This window comes from Oryx dammah, unplaced genomic scaffold (assembly GCF_014754425.2).
Source record: "Oryx dammah isolate SB20612 unplaced genomic scaffold, SCBI_Odam_1.1 HiC_scaffold_21, whole genome shotgun sequence".
NCBI lineage: Eukaryota > Metazoa > Chordata > Mammalia > Artiodactyla > Bovidae > Oryx > Oryx dammah.
The window spans coordinates 25,027,975-25,046,018 of record NW_024070205.1 but is presented as its reverse complement, the minus strand read 5'-3'; the positions used below and the strand labels follow the sequence as shown (position 1 = coordinate 25,046,018).

The window sequence follows — 18,044 nt, the reverse complement described above, 5'->3', positions numbered from 1 at the left end:
TTGGAAGATGGTTAACTTCAGCTTTTGCTTTGAAGACACTATTATTTTCTCTAGCAATTTCATTCATAATTGTCTGTTTGTAAGAGTCTAGTGTACTTCTTGGGGCTTCCCTGATAGCTTAGTTGGTAAAGAATCCGCCTGCAGTGCAGGAGACCCCAGTTCGATTCCTGGGTCGGAAAGATTCTCTGGAGAAGGGATAGGCTACCCACTCCAGTATTCTTGGGCTTCCCTTGTAGCTCAGCTGGTACAGAATCCACCTGCAACCTGGGTTGGGAAGATCCTCTGGAGAAGGGAAAGGCAACCCACTCCAGTATTCTGGCCTGGAGAATTCCATGGACTTTATAGTCCATGGGGTTGCAAAGAGTTGAATATGACTGAGTGACTTTCACTTCACTTCAGTGTACTTCTTAACCTTCACTTACATGAAAGGCATCAATGAATAATGTAGCTAAAAATAGTTTATTTAGTTTATAAAATGAAGCTCCAGGAATTGTTCCCTTAGCCAACTGAGAGCAATATGTAGGAAGAAAACTCTAGAAACACATATGTAGAAAGCATTTTAAAGTAATCATAGCAAGGTAAAGTTTATTAAGTGCAGAAAAGTCTATGATTTTTAATGGGTTATCCGTAACATCTTATGGAAAACTCCGAGCAAGCTTTCTGCCCAACCCAATATTTTCATTTGATTTTGCCCCTTTACTTTTTAAAACAAACAAGGAAGATTCAACTATTCATAGAAAAAATTGATCAATATTATGCAGAGTTATATCCTAGAAATTTTTTATCAATTTCTCTTTCTCTGAATCAGACTGTTGGCACCATTTAAACATAGCATGCTACCAACAGAGTAGGCAGTTTCTAGGGAATATAGTCCAATGATTTCTTTCCCACAGCATCTCAGAAAGTGAAAAATGAGTTATCCTGTGAAGCAGTCGACACATGTTTGCCCCTAAAATAGTTCAACTTGGGAGGAGTAACATTTTCATTGGCTGTCTTTTTCAAAGAGTTTGTCAGTGGAGACTTAGTGAAAAGAAAACCCACTGAAGGAGGAAATCTGGACAGTGAAAACTCATCTGCCCAGCACTAGATCCCCTGCTTAGACTCATATCAGACCAGATAAATCATGCCTTTTGTAATATATTTCCATATACATTGCCTTTATATTTACCTTGTTCTATATCCCTGTCTTACCCCAGTAGTCTGTACCATTAGAAACTACATTGGCCATGATAAATGTAAACTTCCTATGAATTCTTTTATTTAAGGTATGATAATTTTTTGAAAGTTTCATTTTTATTTGTCTTTAGCATTCCATTCCTATAAGGCATCAGAATTTCCTCTGGACTGATTTATGTTTGGTGTTTGCTGGCAGATTTGGAACGTTTTGGTTTTAGTTGTTTCTCCACATGATATAAGATCTAATTACCACCCAGCATGATATAGCAGCTGAAATGAAAAAGGCAGCAAGAGAAGGCACTGGCTTAACTTTAGAGCTCATCAGCTACTCCTCCTTATATACTTTTCAGCTAGAAAAGAAAGAGAAATAGCATTTGTTAAAGTAACTTCTATATTAAACATTTTTTTCTTTTCTAAATTTTAACTGAAAGAGGGGATTTATTCAAATATGGAAACAATATTAAACAACACTTTTAATTTGCATTAGTAATGATTGATGCTTCTTTAATTGTGGAGAATATTTTCATTATTGGGGTTGCTAGAAGTAGTCTCGTTCTATTTTCTTGACATTTAAACAGATAAAACAAACATCGAGAAGAATAAAATCAAGGGAATGATTAATTATTTTTTTAAAGCTTAGAGCTTACTCAGTTTTGAACTTTTAGATCCTAAATCTGTCTGGAAAAGAAAAGCCTCTAGATTTATATTTAAAGTGTATGTCATCTTAGGCTGCTAGTTTGGGGGCTTTTTATTTTCTGAAGCAAATGAGTTGGGTAATTTACCTATTGGGAGGAAAGATTGATAATATTTTGTATTTTTTAAATGACTATGGTCTGAGTTTTCACATATCAGCTTCTCTAAAAAGTCAGATAATATTTGGTTTGGGGCAGATGTGGAGAAACACAGACACTATCATTGTTTGGATTATGTGTGGTACAACAACTCTGAAGGGAAAGTACCTTAAATGGAAAGGCATATATCCAGTATCCCAGCAATTCCACCTCTAGGAATCTGTCTTGAACATGTATGTATGGAAATATTCCTAGTGATAATATTTGTGATATAAATAGAAAAAATACAAAACATCAGTGATAAGAAAATGTTAAATAAATTGTGGTATGTCTATATCCAGATGTATCTCATTCTTTTTAATAGTTGCTCTTAAAGAGAATTAAATACATTTACATGTAGCAATAAAAAGTATTCTATCAGTTATCCTGTTAAGTGAAAAGAGCAGAGAGCTTATGTCTATTTGTGGGTGTATGCAACTTCCCTCTCTCCTCTCCCCCTCACTTAAACATGGATTCATACATCTAGAGATAAATGGGTGGAAAGACACAAAAGAAACTGTCGGTGGTATTTATAATATCTCTGGTGAATGGGACTAGGCATCTGGGAAGGAAGGCAGGGTTTTTTTGTCTTTTTTTAATGAAGGAAGTGGCCAATATTTTTTGTGCTGTTTGAAATGTTTTAATATGTACATATTATTTTTCATAATTAAGAAAATTTAAATTAATGACCAACTCTACTTTTAATTTTAGGACTCAGCCCAGGAGAGTGTTATTACTCGAGATATTCATCGTACCTTTCCTGCACACGATTACTTCAAAGATACTGGAGGAGATGGCCAAGAATCTCTCTACAAGATCTGCAAGGTAGGGCCCTCTGCCTTATTTTTTTCTAACTTACGTTTCAGGGCTATATTCTAAGAACGCATCTTTAAGTTTTTTAGATTTTCTTTCTGTCTGCATTTCTTATTTGCCCTGTGCCATTGTTTGTCCTTTATACTAACACCACCAGATCCTCCATACTGAGTCCTGAAGGTGACTTTTGGGCTGCGTGTTCTGTACCTTCTTGTGAGGGAGGGGGCACAGTCTGACTTCAGTTTAGCTTTGATGCTAACAGGAAAGGAACTGAAAGGTCCTCTTAGGTTACTGAAATGAAGGCTCAGAGGATTCTTGATGACTCTGTCTACCTGACAAGATAATGTGGCAGTTGTTGCAATTTTTGACAGCAGGCAAAAGTAGGAAACAGCCTGGCACCTGTTTTGAAATACTGGCAGGTTCTCTGGTATTGTTGATATCCTCTGAGTTCTGTCACATCTTTGTGCAGTTTTTAATGTCCCATTTTGAAATCTTTGCTCTCTCTCATTATTAGTAGACCTGGAAGAAAACTGTTTCCTGATTTTCAGTAAATAGGCCTTGCTTAAATTAAAAAAAAAAAAAGACTTTGTTTATTAGTGGAGAATAGTTATCAGATTATTAATTTCTCAAAGTTCTGTTAGAAATGCAGAATAACTTTTCAAATCATTGTATATCATTCACTTGTATTGTCCATGCTAATTGAGGCCAGAGACTCAAAATTGCAAAATTTCCATTAAAAAAAGTTTTGCCCTTTATCCTCAAAGTTAAAATGTCCTACAAAGTGTGGTGTGTATATTCAGTATTTGTCCTTAGTTGCCATTCCAGTAAAGATGGTTAATGAATAGTGAGCTACACAAAAATCTTGTAATAATATGGAAAAACAACAAACACCATGGCTAATTTTCAAGCCAGATTACACGTTTCTGAATTATCAAATTTAGCCTTTAGTTAAGTGTTAAGTAGCAGAGATTAGTCAGTAGATAGTCAGAAATATACTCACATATCAATATCATTTTATATTTACTTTTTAAAAAATGGCACTTAAAAAGCAGTGCTTACATGTGCTAATCAAGTATGATTGATGTTCTGCAAATGTTACACTTTGATTAAAATCCTTCTTGCATGTTTGTGTTTTAGCCTTCTACTTACTCCTATCTTGTCTTTTTTTTTTTTCCCATTTCTTTTCTTTTGATGTAGCCATATTGGAGGATTATAAATGTACACACTGATCAGAAGTCTATTTATATGACTATATCATTTAGAGCTAGAAATATATTACTAACTTAAAGTCTGACAGTGTACTGATTTCTGGAAGGTGATATGTCATCTAGTCTTTAAAATGTCCCAAACCATCAAACACCCCCCAAAATGTATCTTATTCATTATATGCTTGTAAAAAGGAAATGTAATTATTAAGATTTTTTTCTGCCAGTTTTGAAATTTTACAAGCTAGTGTCTGGCTTGTATCAGGAAGATATCAAAACGTATATAGTTTCTTAAGTTATTTAGAAAGATCTGGTTTATGGTATATGGAGCAGCGTTTTTCTCCTAAAGTTTAGTGTATTTTCAGCCATTCAGTAACTTTTCTTGCAATTTGTCTGTGATTGAATCTAGACACTTGTATCACATATCTAAAACAGATGGCTCAATGTGCTTGCAGCCTTTACCTCACAGTTTTTCTCCATTGTAGTAAACTAATAAATTCAGATTTAGAGAGTACTTTCACATATATCACCTCATTTATTTCTGACAACTCCTCATCAATGAAATCTGTTCTAGAAATATAATATGCTGTGCTCTTAAATTGAGTATTTGCCTCCTTATGTAAGATTTAGAGGGGAAACAACCAAAACACTACTAAACACAAAGATAAAAATTAAATAGTTGGTACATTTAAGTAGTTGCGACCCCTTCCTTTTGTATTACGGATAATAATCCAGCGTTGAATTCACTAGAATGTATTTGTTAAACATTCCCACAGCTTGTGTAGCCATTTTAGATTATCAGTGTGTAGTTTGTAATATGATTACACAGTTTTAAACTCTTTCTGAGTAGAAAATGTTATGAAAATGTCGCTCTAAGATACATTATAACTGCTGAGTAGCTTAAATCGCATTGAATTTCATGAAAATGTGGAAAACCCCCCCAAAAATTCATATTAAAAACATTTCAGAATTCAAGAGAGTAAATAAAAGTTCCTAAGGCTTTTAATATTGTACTAAAATATATATTACCCAAATATAACTTTTCAACTGTCTTTGATAATGGAGGAGAGGAGAGATGAATATATGAGAAAATGTTGGAGAAACCAAAATTTGTTGGGGTCCTGCCTTGTGGACCACTTAGTTTGTAACTGACACAATTCCTTTTCCTCTTGAGCTGCTGTTATTTAGTAGTCCAGTCCTCTTGCAGGAAGACCTGTGATAGTGGTGATAATCACAAATAGTTTAGATTAAATATTCTTCTCAAGTTTGTACATCCACTTTCCTTTGCTTTTTGTTTTCAATTTGAGCCATATGAGCTTTATCCTGCTGTGTATGACTTTTAAGGTCACTGAGTATGATGTACTATTCTATCATTTTTATTTCTAGAATAGTATCTAACATCATACCTCACAGTCTCAGCAATAAAACTGAGTTTCCATTCTGGATACTTTGCACAAAGCTGAATAAGCATTAATAAAACCTTGGCATTAAATCAGCTATTTAGTTATACAATCTGTAAATGAGGACAGTTTTGCTTCTTCTTAAGCCATTCTTATTCTTTTTGTTCCCTTAATAAGTTTTGTCTTATTGCACTGACCTGAACCTCTATTATAGCGTTAAAATGAAGTAATGATAGTAGACCTCCTTGTCTCATTCTTGATTGTAAAGGAAATGCATTTAATGATTTACCACTAAGAGTGGTGGTATTCCCATAAGCAACACATTTATAGACTTTTTTTTTTCCACATACCTTCCAGGTGTTGTAATAAATTCAGATTTACAGAGTACTTTCACATATATCACCTCATTTATTTCTGACAACTCCTCATCAATGAAATCTGTTCTAGAAATATAATATGCTGTGCTCTTAAATTGAGAGAGAAATTATTAAGAGAACTTAAGTTAGAATAAGTGTAGAAATCAACTCTAGTTTCAAGGATACAGTCTGACTTTGTAGTTAAAAAGTTTTCAGTGACTCTGATGAAATGAGGAATGATCTGAACTGTCAGATTAGAAGGAATACTGTTAAAAACTCACTGTCATGTTTTAATGGCCCTGTCAGTTTTAGTGTTTGACTCTTAATATCTTTTTCAGAGTGGGAGGAAATCGAAAAGGTTCAAAGATTCTTCCGTTGTCATAAATGTGGAAGTGGAACTGAAAGTATAATAGGATTCATAAGATTCTAGAAACAAGAAGGTTTTGGCACCCTTCCCCTCCTTTCTCTCTCCTCTCCCTCCCTTTTTTCTCCCTTCTCTCCCTCCTTTCTTTCCTATTAATTATGTCAATTACATATTTTAAAATAGTTTCCTTTAAAGGAGGAAGAAGATACGGTCTCCCCAAGTATCTTTAGCACTTTTCTAATTTACATATGATGTAAAATCTGGTTTTAGTTGGGAGAAAGTTTGGCATAGTTTAAAGGACTAAACTTAAGAGATCCGGTTCTGGTCTTATTTCTCCTGCAGGCAGATTTAAGACTTTGGGAAAATCACTTCTTAAATTTCCTCCTCAGTAAGAGCGTGGGGTGTGATAAGATTATTCTTATTACAGTTTGCTTGAAATTTTTTTTTCTGAAATATGACATATTGAATGAGGAATCAAACAGTTACTAATAATTCCTATATTAGGTCCCAGCTCTGTTTGTCAATACCAGGACTGTACATGGTTGTGAGTTTACTTTGAAACCCTTACCTTGCTTTCTGTCACTGTGTTTGGGAGTGTGTTTCGTGCACGCGTGAAATGTAGTGCATTTCCTGATCTACTTCTACATATACGTCTCTTTATAAGACCTAAGACAAGTCAGTCGTAGTAATTTGCTAAAACATTGTTCACAACAGATTAGACTGAAGTGACTCCTGTGCAGGTTAATTTGAGGCATGTTGCTTTTTCAAATTTTCTGATTCCAGCAAACCGACTTATATAAAGAAGGCTGCTGCTGTGAAGTAAAGTAAGGGATTGAGCATATTGCAGAGAAATCATACCTCTGTTCATCTGGGTTAATAATTTGATAGTATAATGGTTTGTAGAGGACAAAAATAAATGTAACCCCTGTTGCAGCAAATATTTTTCTGAAAAATGAGGCTGTATTTAATATAAGAACTAAAGCATTTCAGAAGTTATTTTGATACCAAAATGATGAGTAGTCTGATACATGATTTTTACAGAATGCAAATGATTACTGACTCTTGTGAAAGTAGATACAGTTGTATGTTATTTATATTGTTTGCTTGATTTATGGGGGGTTGATTGAAGATTGAGGGCAGGAGGAGAAGGGGATGACAGAGGATGAGATGGTTGAATGGCATCACCAACTTGAAGGACATGGGTTTGGGTGGACTCTGGGAGTTGGTGATGGACAGGGAGGCCTGGCATGCTGCAGTTCATGGGGTTGCAAAGAGTTGGTCATGACTGAGCGACTGAACTGAACTGAAATGAACTGTGACTGTAGGGATGAGTTGTTAAACAGAATTGATAGTACTTTCAATACAGTTTTGTACCTATTTGGCTACTTATAATGCATATCCCTTCCTTGGGGTTCCTGAATGTTTCCTAGTTTGAATGACATTTTATGAACACATTATAGCCTGCTATCATCCTTCCTCTAATCTATTAAATTTTTGATTAATGTTGTTTTATTTTTCAGTTCTAGAATTTCCATTTGATTTTTTAAAAAGTAGATTCCAATTCCTTGGTTAAATTACCTTTTTCCCCCTTTCATTTTCTTGAACAGATTAATCACAGTTATTTTAAAGTCCAAGTCTGATAAAATCTAGTATCTGATCACCTATGAATGTATTGTGGCTCAGCTGGTAAAGAATTGGCCTGCAATGTGGGAGACCTGGGTTCGATCCCTGGTTTGGGAAGATGCCCTGGAGAAGGGAAAGGCAACCCACTCCAGTATTCTGGCCTGGAGAATTCCATGGACTGTATAGTCCATAGGGTCACAAAGAGTCAGACACAACTGAGCTAATTTCACTTTTACTTTACATGAATGTATTCCTATTTTCTCTTGATTTTTATTTATTCACTCATAATTTTTGCCTGCTCAGTCATATTTAATAGAATCCTGAGTCTTGTATATGAAAAAGTATACAGGCTGTGGATGATGTTATTTTATTCCAGAGCAGATTCAGTGTTCCTCTGGTAAGAAGATGGGGTATACCGTATCCCTTTGAGCCAGTTTTATTTTTTTGCTTGGAGGGTTAGGATCTTCCAGGATCTCAACTAAAAGTCTGAGATATTTCCTAGAGACCTTCCTCTTTGATTGGCCCTACCTTTAATTTTTGTGTACCTGGTAGTGTACAACCACTGAAAATCTCTACTGAGCTATTCTTAGTATTATTATAGGCACTTTCCCACAAATTTCCCCTTCTATAAGGTATTACATAGCTCCTGTGAGGAAATATGAGAGATCAAACCTTTATAATGTATTCCTCAAACTTTTCAGTAGACGTATTGTTAGTTATTAGTTTCAGAGTTTCTGGAGGAGGGGGAAACTCACTGATGATCTTGTTTACAGGGGGATAGTAGGTTATCATATTGCTAAGACTTAATCTCTCAGAGTAAGAGCTTGTTTTAATTTCTTCCCCCTCCTTTAAATCAGTCATTTCAAATTTTAGAAGAATTGGCTATTTCTGCTTTTTTTATGGAAGGACAGTTATGTTTGTAGCTATTCAAAACATCAGGTGCATGCTTACACATATACATACACATAAAAAGAAATCTTTGCAACCTAAAGTTGAAAAGCTTCACTTGTGTGTATGTGTGTATGGTCGGGGGTTAACTTCATGATTAGCTTTTGCATAAGTATTTTAAAAATGTTTTTTATATTTGTTAGTATGATGTTTTGGGTTTTTTTCTCTTTAATACACATATTAATAGGATAGACTTTCTATGATTCAGAGCACAACTGGGAAGACATACTGTTATTTTAAATATGGAATTTTCTTCTGAAATGTAACAATGGAAAGGTCAGATTTGTGAAGCTGGAGTCCTGGAAAGAGAAGGAGAGATTTGTAATGCTCTTGAGAGTGTCTGAAGAGGTTTTTAAAATTTCTTTATATGCATAAGCACATAAGAGCTCTTCTTGAAATAGCTTTGTAGTTTCTGTGGAGCCTGTAGTCTTTCAACTGAAAGGCTAATTGAAGCTGTCACACCATTATTAGAATAAAGAAGAGAAATGATGGGATTATGAGGATAATAAAAATGTATAAAATTAGAATACAGGGATTAGAGTATATCCTAAGGGTTTGATTCTAGTCACTCTTTTAAGAAAACATTGCTCTTTGAGGAAAACGAGAAAAGTAAGGTTACTTTTTAAAATAGAAAAGGAAAAAACAAAACTAGGCTGCAAAGACATACATAAAGAACCTTCAAATAAAATGGTAATTGTGGTACCTCCTGAATTTATGATTTTTCTCACAATAGAGGTGTGTTTCTGTACCAGATTCAGATGCCTTAAATATCCTAAGTAATAAACTCTTCAGTTATTTCTGAGTTAGTTAGCTATAGAATTATGGGCACTTCCTTCCTGTTTACTAATTGCTATGCAGTTGGCAATGTCTTTATAACTCTGAAGCCTCCTCCTTAACCAGACCTCTTCTCACATGTCTTAAAGACCTTGGAAGGGTGTGAATCTGAATTGCTCTCCTCCTCCTTCCCATCTGTCCAATTCTTAGTTGCCCACTTCCCTTGTGAAGCTTGTCCTACCCACTTCTACCCACAGTGATTTAGAGATTAAAAATACTCTGGCACAATTTAGGTTATTATGGATTATATTTTGGACATTATCTGATTAGTTTCATTTACGTCTTTTCTGCAGTGTGTTCAGTCTTGGAGGGAAGAGGCTGTCTCTGACATTTTCTTTTTCTTTGTCCCTGCTTGCAGAGTGCAGTCAGTACTGGTTATTCGGTGTTAATATAGTTGACTCAGCAGTCTTGACTTAATGCAACTGACTGTGTTATTCCATGTCTTGTAGGAAGCCTATCATCCAGACAGGATTAAATGTTCAAAAAGTGTATTAGGGGAAGTGTTTGTAAGGGAAAATGGGAAGGAAGCTGGGTGAGCCATGCTGGTCTGACCCCAAAAGAAGAGAGGAGGGGAAGAGGGTCAGATGGAAGTGTCTTGGATGTAGTGCACTTTTAAAGAAAGTTTGGCAAAGCCACTGGGGTGGCCGGTGAGCGCCCACTTTTTCCAGAAGCTGGCCTGCCTTTGGGTTCTTGCTGTGCTCAGTCATTAATTGGGAGTAGCCCATGGCAAGTGTGATCTTGGTGCAACCACTTGGGACCCTTGGTCAATATGTTCCCTGATGTTGGAGATCTGAGAAGTGCATTTTCATGGTCACCACACTGATATTTCAGATGAAAATTTAATGTACATAGACTCTGAAAAAGCTCTCTATTTCTCCCATTTCCTTCTGCAATTTTATTCATAACAACTATTCAGGTTAAACTTCTTCAGAACATGGCGGCTGCTTTTCTTTATTTTGTAGAGTTCCTTCCTCCTTTTGATGCCCTTTATGTACCATTTTTTAAAAATCAAGAGTATAAACCCTCCAAGTAATTTACCATAATCACACAGTAGTTTCTTATAACAAGGACATAAAACATTTTTTTAAGGATATGGCAGTTACTTTACATTTCCTTAAAAACAAAAGGATATATCAGTTCACTTTTAAATTGTTGCCATGGGCTTTTTTTAAAGTGTTATATAAAAGGAAACTTAAATCTAGGAATCTTGCCAGCTATGTTAGATAAGAAAATTGCTTTGTGAGTGAATATTTGTGAGACATCTTGCCTTCTACATTTATTGTCACCAGGGTTTTTATGATTTCATATCACTGAATCTATTTTTAGAGCTTATGTTGATATTCCCTTTTTATCAGCATATAGGAAAAACTTAATAATCTTTTTTTAAGCTCCAAGTTTTTATTATTAGAATTAAGACAAAAATGATCCTGTCAAATTTATTTATATATATGTATGCTTATTTCCATATTTCTCTATATTTTTTAAACAATCTCAAACTTAGAAGAAAGTTGCAGGTACAAAATTTTATTTTCTTGTACTAATTGAGAGTGATTCTCCAACATGATGCGACATCACTTCCAAATACGTTAGGATGTTTTCTAACAAGCAAGAATATTCTCCCACATGACTTGAATATAGCATCCAAATCAGTAAAGCAAACATTGCTGTATTCCTACCACTTAAGCCTTAGTCTTTGTTAAGGTTTCACTAATTAATTAAATATTACCCTATGTAGAGAAGGAATCTAGTTTACAATCACATATTTCCTTTGATTATCTTGCCTTCTTGATTTCCTTCTGTCTAGAACAATTTCTCACTCTTTCCTTCACTTTATTGACCTGAAGATTACAGACCAGTCATTTTTTAGAATGTCCCTCAATTTCATTTGCCTGGTTTTTCCTCATGGTTAGATTTAGGTTATACGTTTTTGGCAGAAATAACACAGAAGGAATTCTCTGCTCTAACTTCTTTCTCCCAGGTAGCACACAGGTATGGGTGCTTCCCCCATTTTTACCTTGATTGTATAAATAAGATACTGTTTACTAGGCTTCTGTGATATAAAGTTACTCTTTTTGCCTTTGTAATTGATAATTATTTTGTGTGACACTATTTGTAGCTATGTAAATATCTCATTCCTTATCAGACTTCCCATTTATTTATTACTTACTGTAGTCACTTGGACTCGTGAATCTTCATTTTATTCAGGGGATTATGTTCTCTCACTTGCATTATTTGTTTTGGTGCTCAGATTGTCCCCAATTAGACAGCAGGAGACTTCTAAGACCTTCAAGTGATAGATGTACTTTGTCATTCTTAGAGCATTGCCTTTCTTTCTGCTTCAGAAAGATGTCCCGAGATTTTTTTCTCTGCCCCAGTTCTACAATTAGCCATTTCTCCAAGGAGCCCTGTTTTCTTTTTTCAAAAATGGTAAGAAACTAAGATCTGCTAGGTGTATTGCTTTGGGATGTCATTTCTCACAAGTCACCACAGTAAGCAGGGCTGGGAAATATAAATACACATATAGACATACATAAGCATGTGTATACACACAAACATATTTTTATTGAGATATAATTCACATCCCATAAAATTCACCTCTTTGAATAAGTGAACCAAGTTAGTGATTTTTAGTATATTTAAGAGGTTGTGAAAAAAATCACCACTATTTGATTCTAGAGCATTTCCATCACTCCAAAAAATAATCCTGTATCCGTTAGAACTCTCTCCTCATCATCTCTGCTCTCAGCTCTTGATGGTCATTGAACTTTCTGTCTCTGTGGGTTTGCCAGCTTTTATTGTTGTTTGTTAATGTAGTTTGGTTGGTAACTTTTATGCATTAATTCTGTGAAGTCTATATTTTTTGTCATTTGTGGCCACTGAAGTCTCCACTTGGTGATTAGCTAGTGTTTAGACAGAGATTTCCTTAAATGCCTGTAACCATAAGTTTCTCAGTCTTTTGCCGTGGGGCTGTGTGTATGTATTTAGGTATGTCTTCAGTACTCAAGTCAACTCAAGTCAGTTGACTTTCTGCTTGTGCAGAATCTCATGGATGGCCAGAGGTGAGATTTTAAAACTGTCTCAGGCCTTTCCTAAAGCATACACAAAGCTCTGGGCATCTCTAAAACCTTACTCATAGGTATGGCCCTATAAACTCTTAGAAATATATCTGAATCTTTCATAACCCTTATGGACATCTTGTTTCCAAGCTTTACCTTTAAGCCTTTTGATCAGTCTCTTGTCTTCTCCAACTTTCATCTATCACCTTGGGCAGTGGCCATGTTTAACTTGTCTGTAATTGTTTTTGACAAATGCCCCTAGGGAAAAGGCTTTCCTCCTGAGTGAACCTTGCAGGTAGACTCTTTGGGGAATCAATAGACAGGTCAAATAATGATAATTTTCTGGGAGTGGGTCTTTACAGGAAGTTCTAGTCCCATTTTGCTCCCTCTGATGGCTGCCAGGCTGCTTGTTTGCAGAATGCAAGCTGTTAGTTTTCAAGGTCGTCATGTTGCTACGGAGCAGAGGGTAGAATTATGGCAAGTTAAAAATGTCACAGAGTGCCTCGCTCTTAACCAAAATTCAGTTGCTTTTCTGGAATAAGTGTCCCCCAGGCTGCTGCAAACCTTTGTCCAATATCCAGAGCTCTGAAAAAGTTGATTATAACAGTTTCTGCCATTTTTCTTGTTGTTAAGGAGAAGTGCCTTTTTGGAGATCCTTACTTTGCCTTTTTTTTTTTTTTTGCTGATGTATACTGCCCACATTTGTTTTTGTATCGGTTTTTATGTGTTGAAAACCATGAATTCATAGAAATACTTCCGACTTCAGTCCAACACCAGAGGATTAATTCTAGTGTCCTGCGTTTGTAATTCCCTTCTCTGACAATGAGAAACCCAGCTCCCATTATCCTTAAAATATTAATCCATTAGATCAACATTGCTGTGTGTGACCAATCTCCCCTTGCTGCTGTCATTTCTCTCTTGCACAGAGAGCCTCTTTACCATGGTCAGGCTCTAACGCCTGTGCCAGAATGTCACCCTGCATGTACTCACTTTGTCAGCCACTGCTTCCCACATGGATGGTCTTGTCATCCTGGTTCAGTTCAGTTCAGTCACTCAGTCATGTCCGACTCTTTGCGACCCCATGAATCGCAGCACGCCAGGCCTCTCTGTCCATCACCACTTCCCAGAGTTCACTCAAACTCATGTCCATCGAGTCGGTGATGCCATCCAGCCATTTCATCCTCTGTCGTCCCCTTCTCCTCCTGCCCCCAATCCTTCCCAGCATCAGGGTCTTTTCCAGTGAGTCAGCTCTTCACATGAGGTGGCCAAAGTACTGGAGTTTCAGCTTTAGCATCAGTCCTTCCAATGAACACCTAGGACTGATCTCCTTTTGGGTAGACTGATTGGATCTCCTTGCAGTCCAAGGGACTCTCAAGAGTCTTCTCCAACACCACAGTACAAAACCGTCAATTCTTCGGTACTCAGCTTTCTTCACAGTCCAACTCTCACATCCATATATGACCACTGGAAAAACCATAGCCTTGACTAGATGGACCTTTTTGGGCAAAGTAATGTCTCTGCTTTTGAATATGCTATCTAGGTTGGTCATAACTTTCCTTCCAAGGAGTAGGTGTCTTTTAATTTCATGGCTGCAGTCACCATCTGCAGTGATTTTGGAGCCCAGAAATCCTGGTTAGGGTCTGATATTCCATGCCAGCTTACCCTTCTCTGTGTCTTTCTCTCCTTAATGGCATCAGGAAGGAAATGGGTAGAATAATGATGTTTTACAGATGAATTTTATTATCCTTTCTGTCTTTCCTGAGTTTTACTTGTGAGAGTTTATGAAGATATATTAGACTTACATTAGGATATCTGGCTTCAAAGAGTGAGAAAAAAAGGTACAACTTACATATCTGAACAAACTTGTGATTTTTTTGAGGGGGGCATCTATAGAAAACTGATGATTTTCAAGAAGTCAGTGAACCTAAGAATCCGTAAGAATTTTAGTAGTAAGACCCCTTTCAGATAGCTTCACATTCATTTTGAAGATGACTCAAATGAGATATTTGGGTAAAGGGCATTATAATCTTTCTTGATGTCAGCTTGTCATTGCTACCATTTATTCAGCACTTCACTGTGTACTGGGCACTCTGTTTAATTCTCAAGTAAACTTAATATGGTTTCTATATTTACCTTTGTGTTATAGATGAAAACATCTATTCTACTTTATCACAAAAGTCCTCAGAAGATTTGTCTATACTTGCAGTAACCAATTCTTCTTCTCCATCTCTGCCATAAACTTGTATCAGTGGGGATTTCACCTGTATCACTGCTCTGAAAATGGTCTGGTCAGAAAACAAATGTATTCCAAATCATAAAGAATCATCATAGTCTTTTCTGTCTCATTTAGTAGTAACTCCAGGTACTCAGCTAGAAACCTTGAATCATCCTTGACTCTCCTTTCTTTCTCTTACACTACTTGTTAAAAAGTAGCAACCATTCCCTACCCATCAGGGGCAGCAGCCCCAGGATGTCAACCCACTGTGTGGTTTGCAGATGTTGGGGTTACTAAGAAAGATATGACTCAACACAGGCATTGGAAGGAGCAATGCATTACTCTCAGAGAAAAGAGAGAGCAAAGTCAGCTTTAGCAGTGAACATCAGCTGTACTGTTGCAGGAAGATGGTCTGTGCTGCAAGGATGGGCCACGTTACATCTTCACTGAGACTGTAGATAATAGTGGTGGGGTTGGTCAGGTGCCATATGACACACACACACTTCAGCAGAACAATGAAGTACACATCAAGTTAGAAAAGAAAAAGATACTCCCAAACAAGACAGTAAGCTCAGCACAAGCTGTGAGGGCTCCTTATTTCCACATGTGGAAACGTTCCAGGCCTATGGTGCTTTTACAACCATGCAAAGGTCAACAGGCCGTGCATGACTTCCTTTCCCAGTACCACACACCTGTCCTTTAGAAAGCCCTTTTGGCTCTGTCTTCAGAATATACACAGGACCTGACTATTTAATCACTATCTCCACTGCAGCTACCCTGGTCTAAGCTATAATTATTTACCTGATCTTTCTGCTTCCAGTGGCTTTCTATACTATTCATTGTAAAAACCAAAGTCTTTATAGTGGTTTACAGGGCTGTGAATCATGTATTAGTATTCTTTCCATCATACATTTTGCCCCAGCCATACGTGCCAGCTTTGCTCACACACTGGAGTCCTTACACTGGCTATCCCCTCTGCTTGGAATAGTCTTCTCCCAGAGATCTTTGTGGCTTGCTGTTTCACCTCTCTCGACTTCTTGCCCCAGTGTTAACTTTCTCAGTATGGCTTGCTCTAACCACCTGGCTTAAAATTGCAATCTCCTCTTGACCCAGCACCTCTTTGCCCTTTTCCCTGCTTTATTTTTTCCCACTATGCTTAATAATTTCAAACATACATGTGTGTATCTTTGTTCCTATGATGGTATTTATTTATTTAGGCTGTTAGATTTTTCCACTGAGAAGGCTTATTTTATGAGAGCAAAGATTTTTGGCCTTTTTGTTCACTTCTTAGATCACCCTTTCACATAGTAGACGCTCAATAAATATTTGTTGCCTCAAAAGAATTGAAACTTAGGGAATTGAAATAATTCTGGTAAATGGCAGAGCTGAAATTTGAAGTATTTGGCATTCAGATCCACTAGTAGAAAACTTTTGATTAAGCTTTTTCTAACCCAGCAATCAATGATTTTAGAGTTATTGTCCTGGTCACTGTAGTTAGGGACTAATTTAATGATTGCAGCTAATCTGATAACCGAACTATATTGCGTTCATGGTAAAACACATGCTGAATTTCACAGAAAATAGTGGTTAATGAGTGGTTCATTACTGTGGACTACTGGTACTGAATAGTAAAGAAATAAATAAAAATATGTCAGTGATAATATTCTAAAGGTTTGTGTGAAAAGGAATATGATCAGGAAATTGAGTACTGAAAATTTTTAATAAAATACTGATTTATAATCAAATTTTAAACCTTCAAATTGCATGTGGGGCTACATTCACATTAAGTTTTCATTTACTCGATTATTCTAATGTTTGTGGTCCTTAATAAAACTAATAATTTATTATTCCAATCAATAACAATATTGGTTTTATTAATTAAAAATGCTTTGTATTGATTAACTTTTTGTAGACTTATTCAGAAATAAACAAGTTCAACTTAATTTTGGATATGCCTGTGTGTTTATATGTGTGTGTCCCAAAAGATATGCAACTTCAAGAAGATACGTAGACATGGGTGAATATAGTTATCAATATGCACATACACAGAGTCGATCCTCATTATTCATAGAGTCTATATTTTCCAATTCACCTACTTGCTACGATTTGTTTGTAATGTCAAAATTCATATTTTCGGTGCCTTGGTAGTCATTCACTGCTGTGCTTGTACACAGTGTCTGAGTTGCTTGATGAGTGAGTACCTGCCAAGTTCAGATGCAACTAGGTAATGCTCTGCCTTCTTGTTTCAGCTTTCATACACACAGCAGTGTCTTTCTTGCAGTGTAGTTAGTACCTCATTTTTGTGCTTTTGGTGATTTTGTTGTTGGTGATTTTGCTGTTTAAAGTGTTCCCCACATGTTGTGCTGAAGTGCTACCTGTTTTGCTAAGCATCAGAAGGCTGTGATGTGCCTTGTGGAGGAAATACATGTGTTAGATCAGCTTCATTCAGGTGTGAGCGAAACACTGTTGGCTGCGATTTCAGCATTAATGAGTCAATAAATATTTTAAAAGGTGTATTTAAGTAGAAACACATGTAACACAAGGCTGTATATTGATCAGTTGCTGAAAGTGTTGTGACCAGAGGCTTGCAGAAGCTGAAGACACTGTATCCCCTAGGGATAGGAATTAAATATCTGCCCGATTCAGTGTTTGAAGGAACTTCATGGAGCATAACTAGGGTAAGTAATGAGAATCAGCCATACATGTACAGTTTTCTCCGAGAAAAGCAGTTTTCATTAGCTGTCTGTTTTACTATTTGAATCATTATATTAAACTCCAGCTCAGTGTGTGTCTTTCATAAATTTATATTCTAGAGATGTCACCCAAATTGAAATCTTAACATAAACCAGTGCTGTGTTCCATTCAGTGAAATGGAATGTTACTAATAAGTCATTAAAAAAAAACTTTAATTTTTAAAATTTAAAATTTATCAAATGTTTTAAATTATGAAATATTTTTAAATATATTCAAATTTTAAAAATTATGAAATGTATGATACATTCAAATGAGTAAACATAATTTGTATTTATGATTTGGAAAAAAAATCAATAATAGAAGCAGCATCCCTGTACATGAAATTTAGGAAATACATCATTATCAGTATCTTTGAATATTCCCAGGTGCTCTTCTCAGATTCAGTGCTTCCTCACCAAAGTCAACCATGGTCCTAAACTTTGTGTTAGCATTCTTCTTCTTTAGCTAAAGCTCTCTCTGTGATTTGTTTC

General features: G+C 36.1%; 1 protein-coding gene across 2 annotated transcripts in view; it reads left to right on the top strand.

The window, feature by feature from the left end:
- RABGAP1L (RAB GTPase activating protein 1 like) overlaps window positions 1-18,044 on the top strand; it is a 722,977-nt gene that overhangs the window by 416,906 nt on the left and 288,027 nt on the right. For both annotated transcript variants that reach the window (XM_040263944.1, XM_040263947.1), the window contains exon 14: window positions 2,718-2,831. In XM_040263944.1, the coding sequence (XP_040119878.1) occupies window positions 2,718-2,831 (114 nt within the window). The remainder of the gene's footprint in view (window positions 1-2,717; window positions 2,832-18,044) is intronic.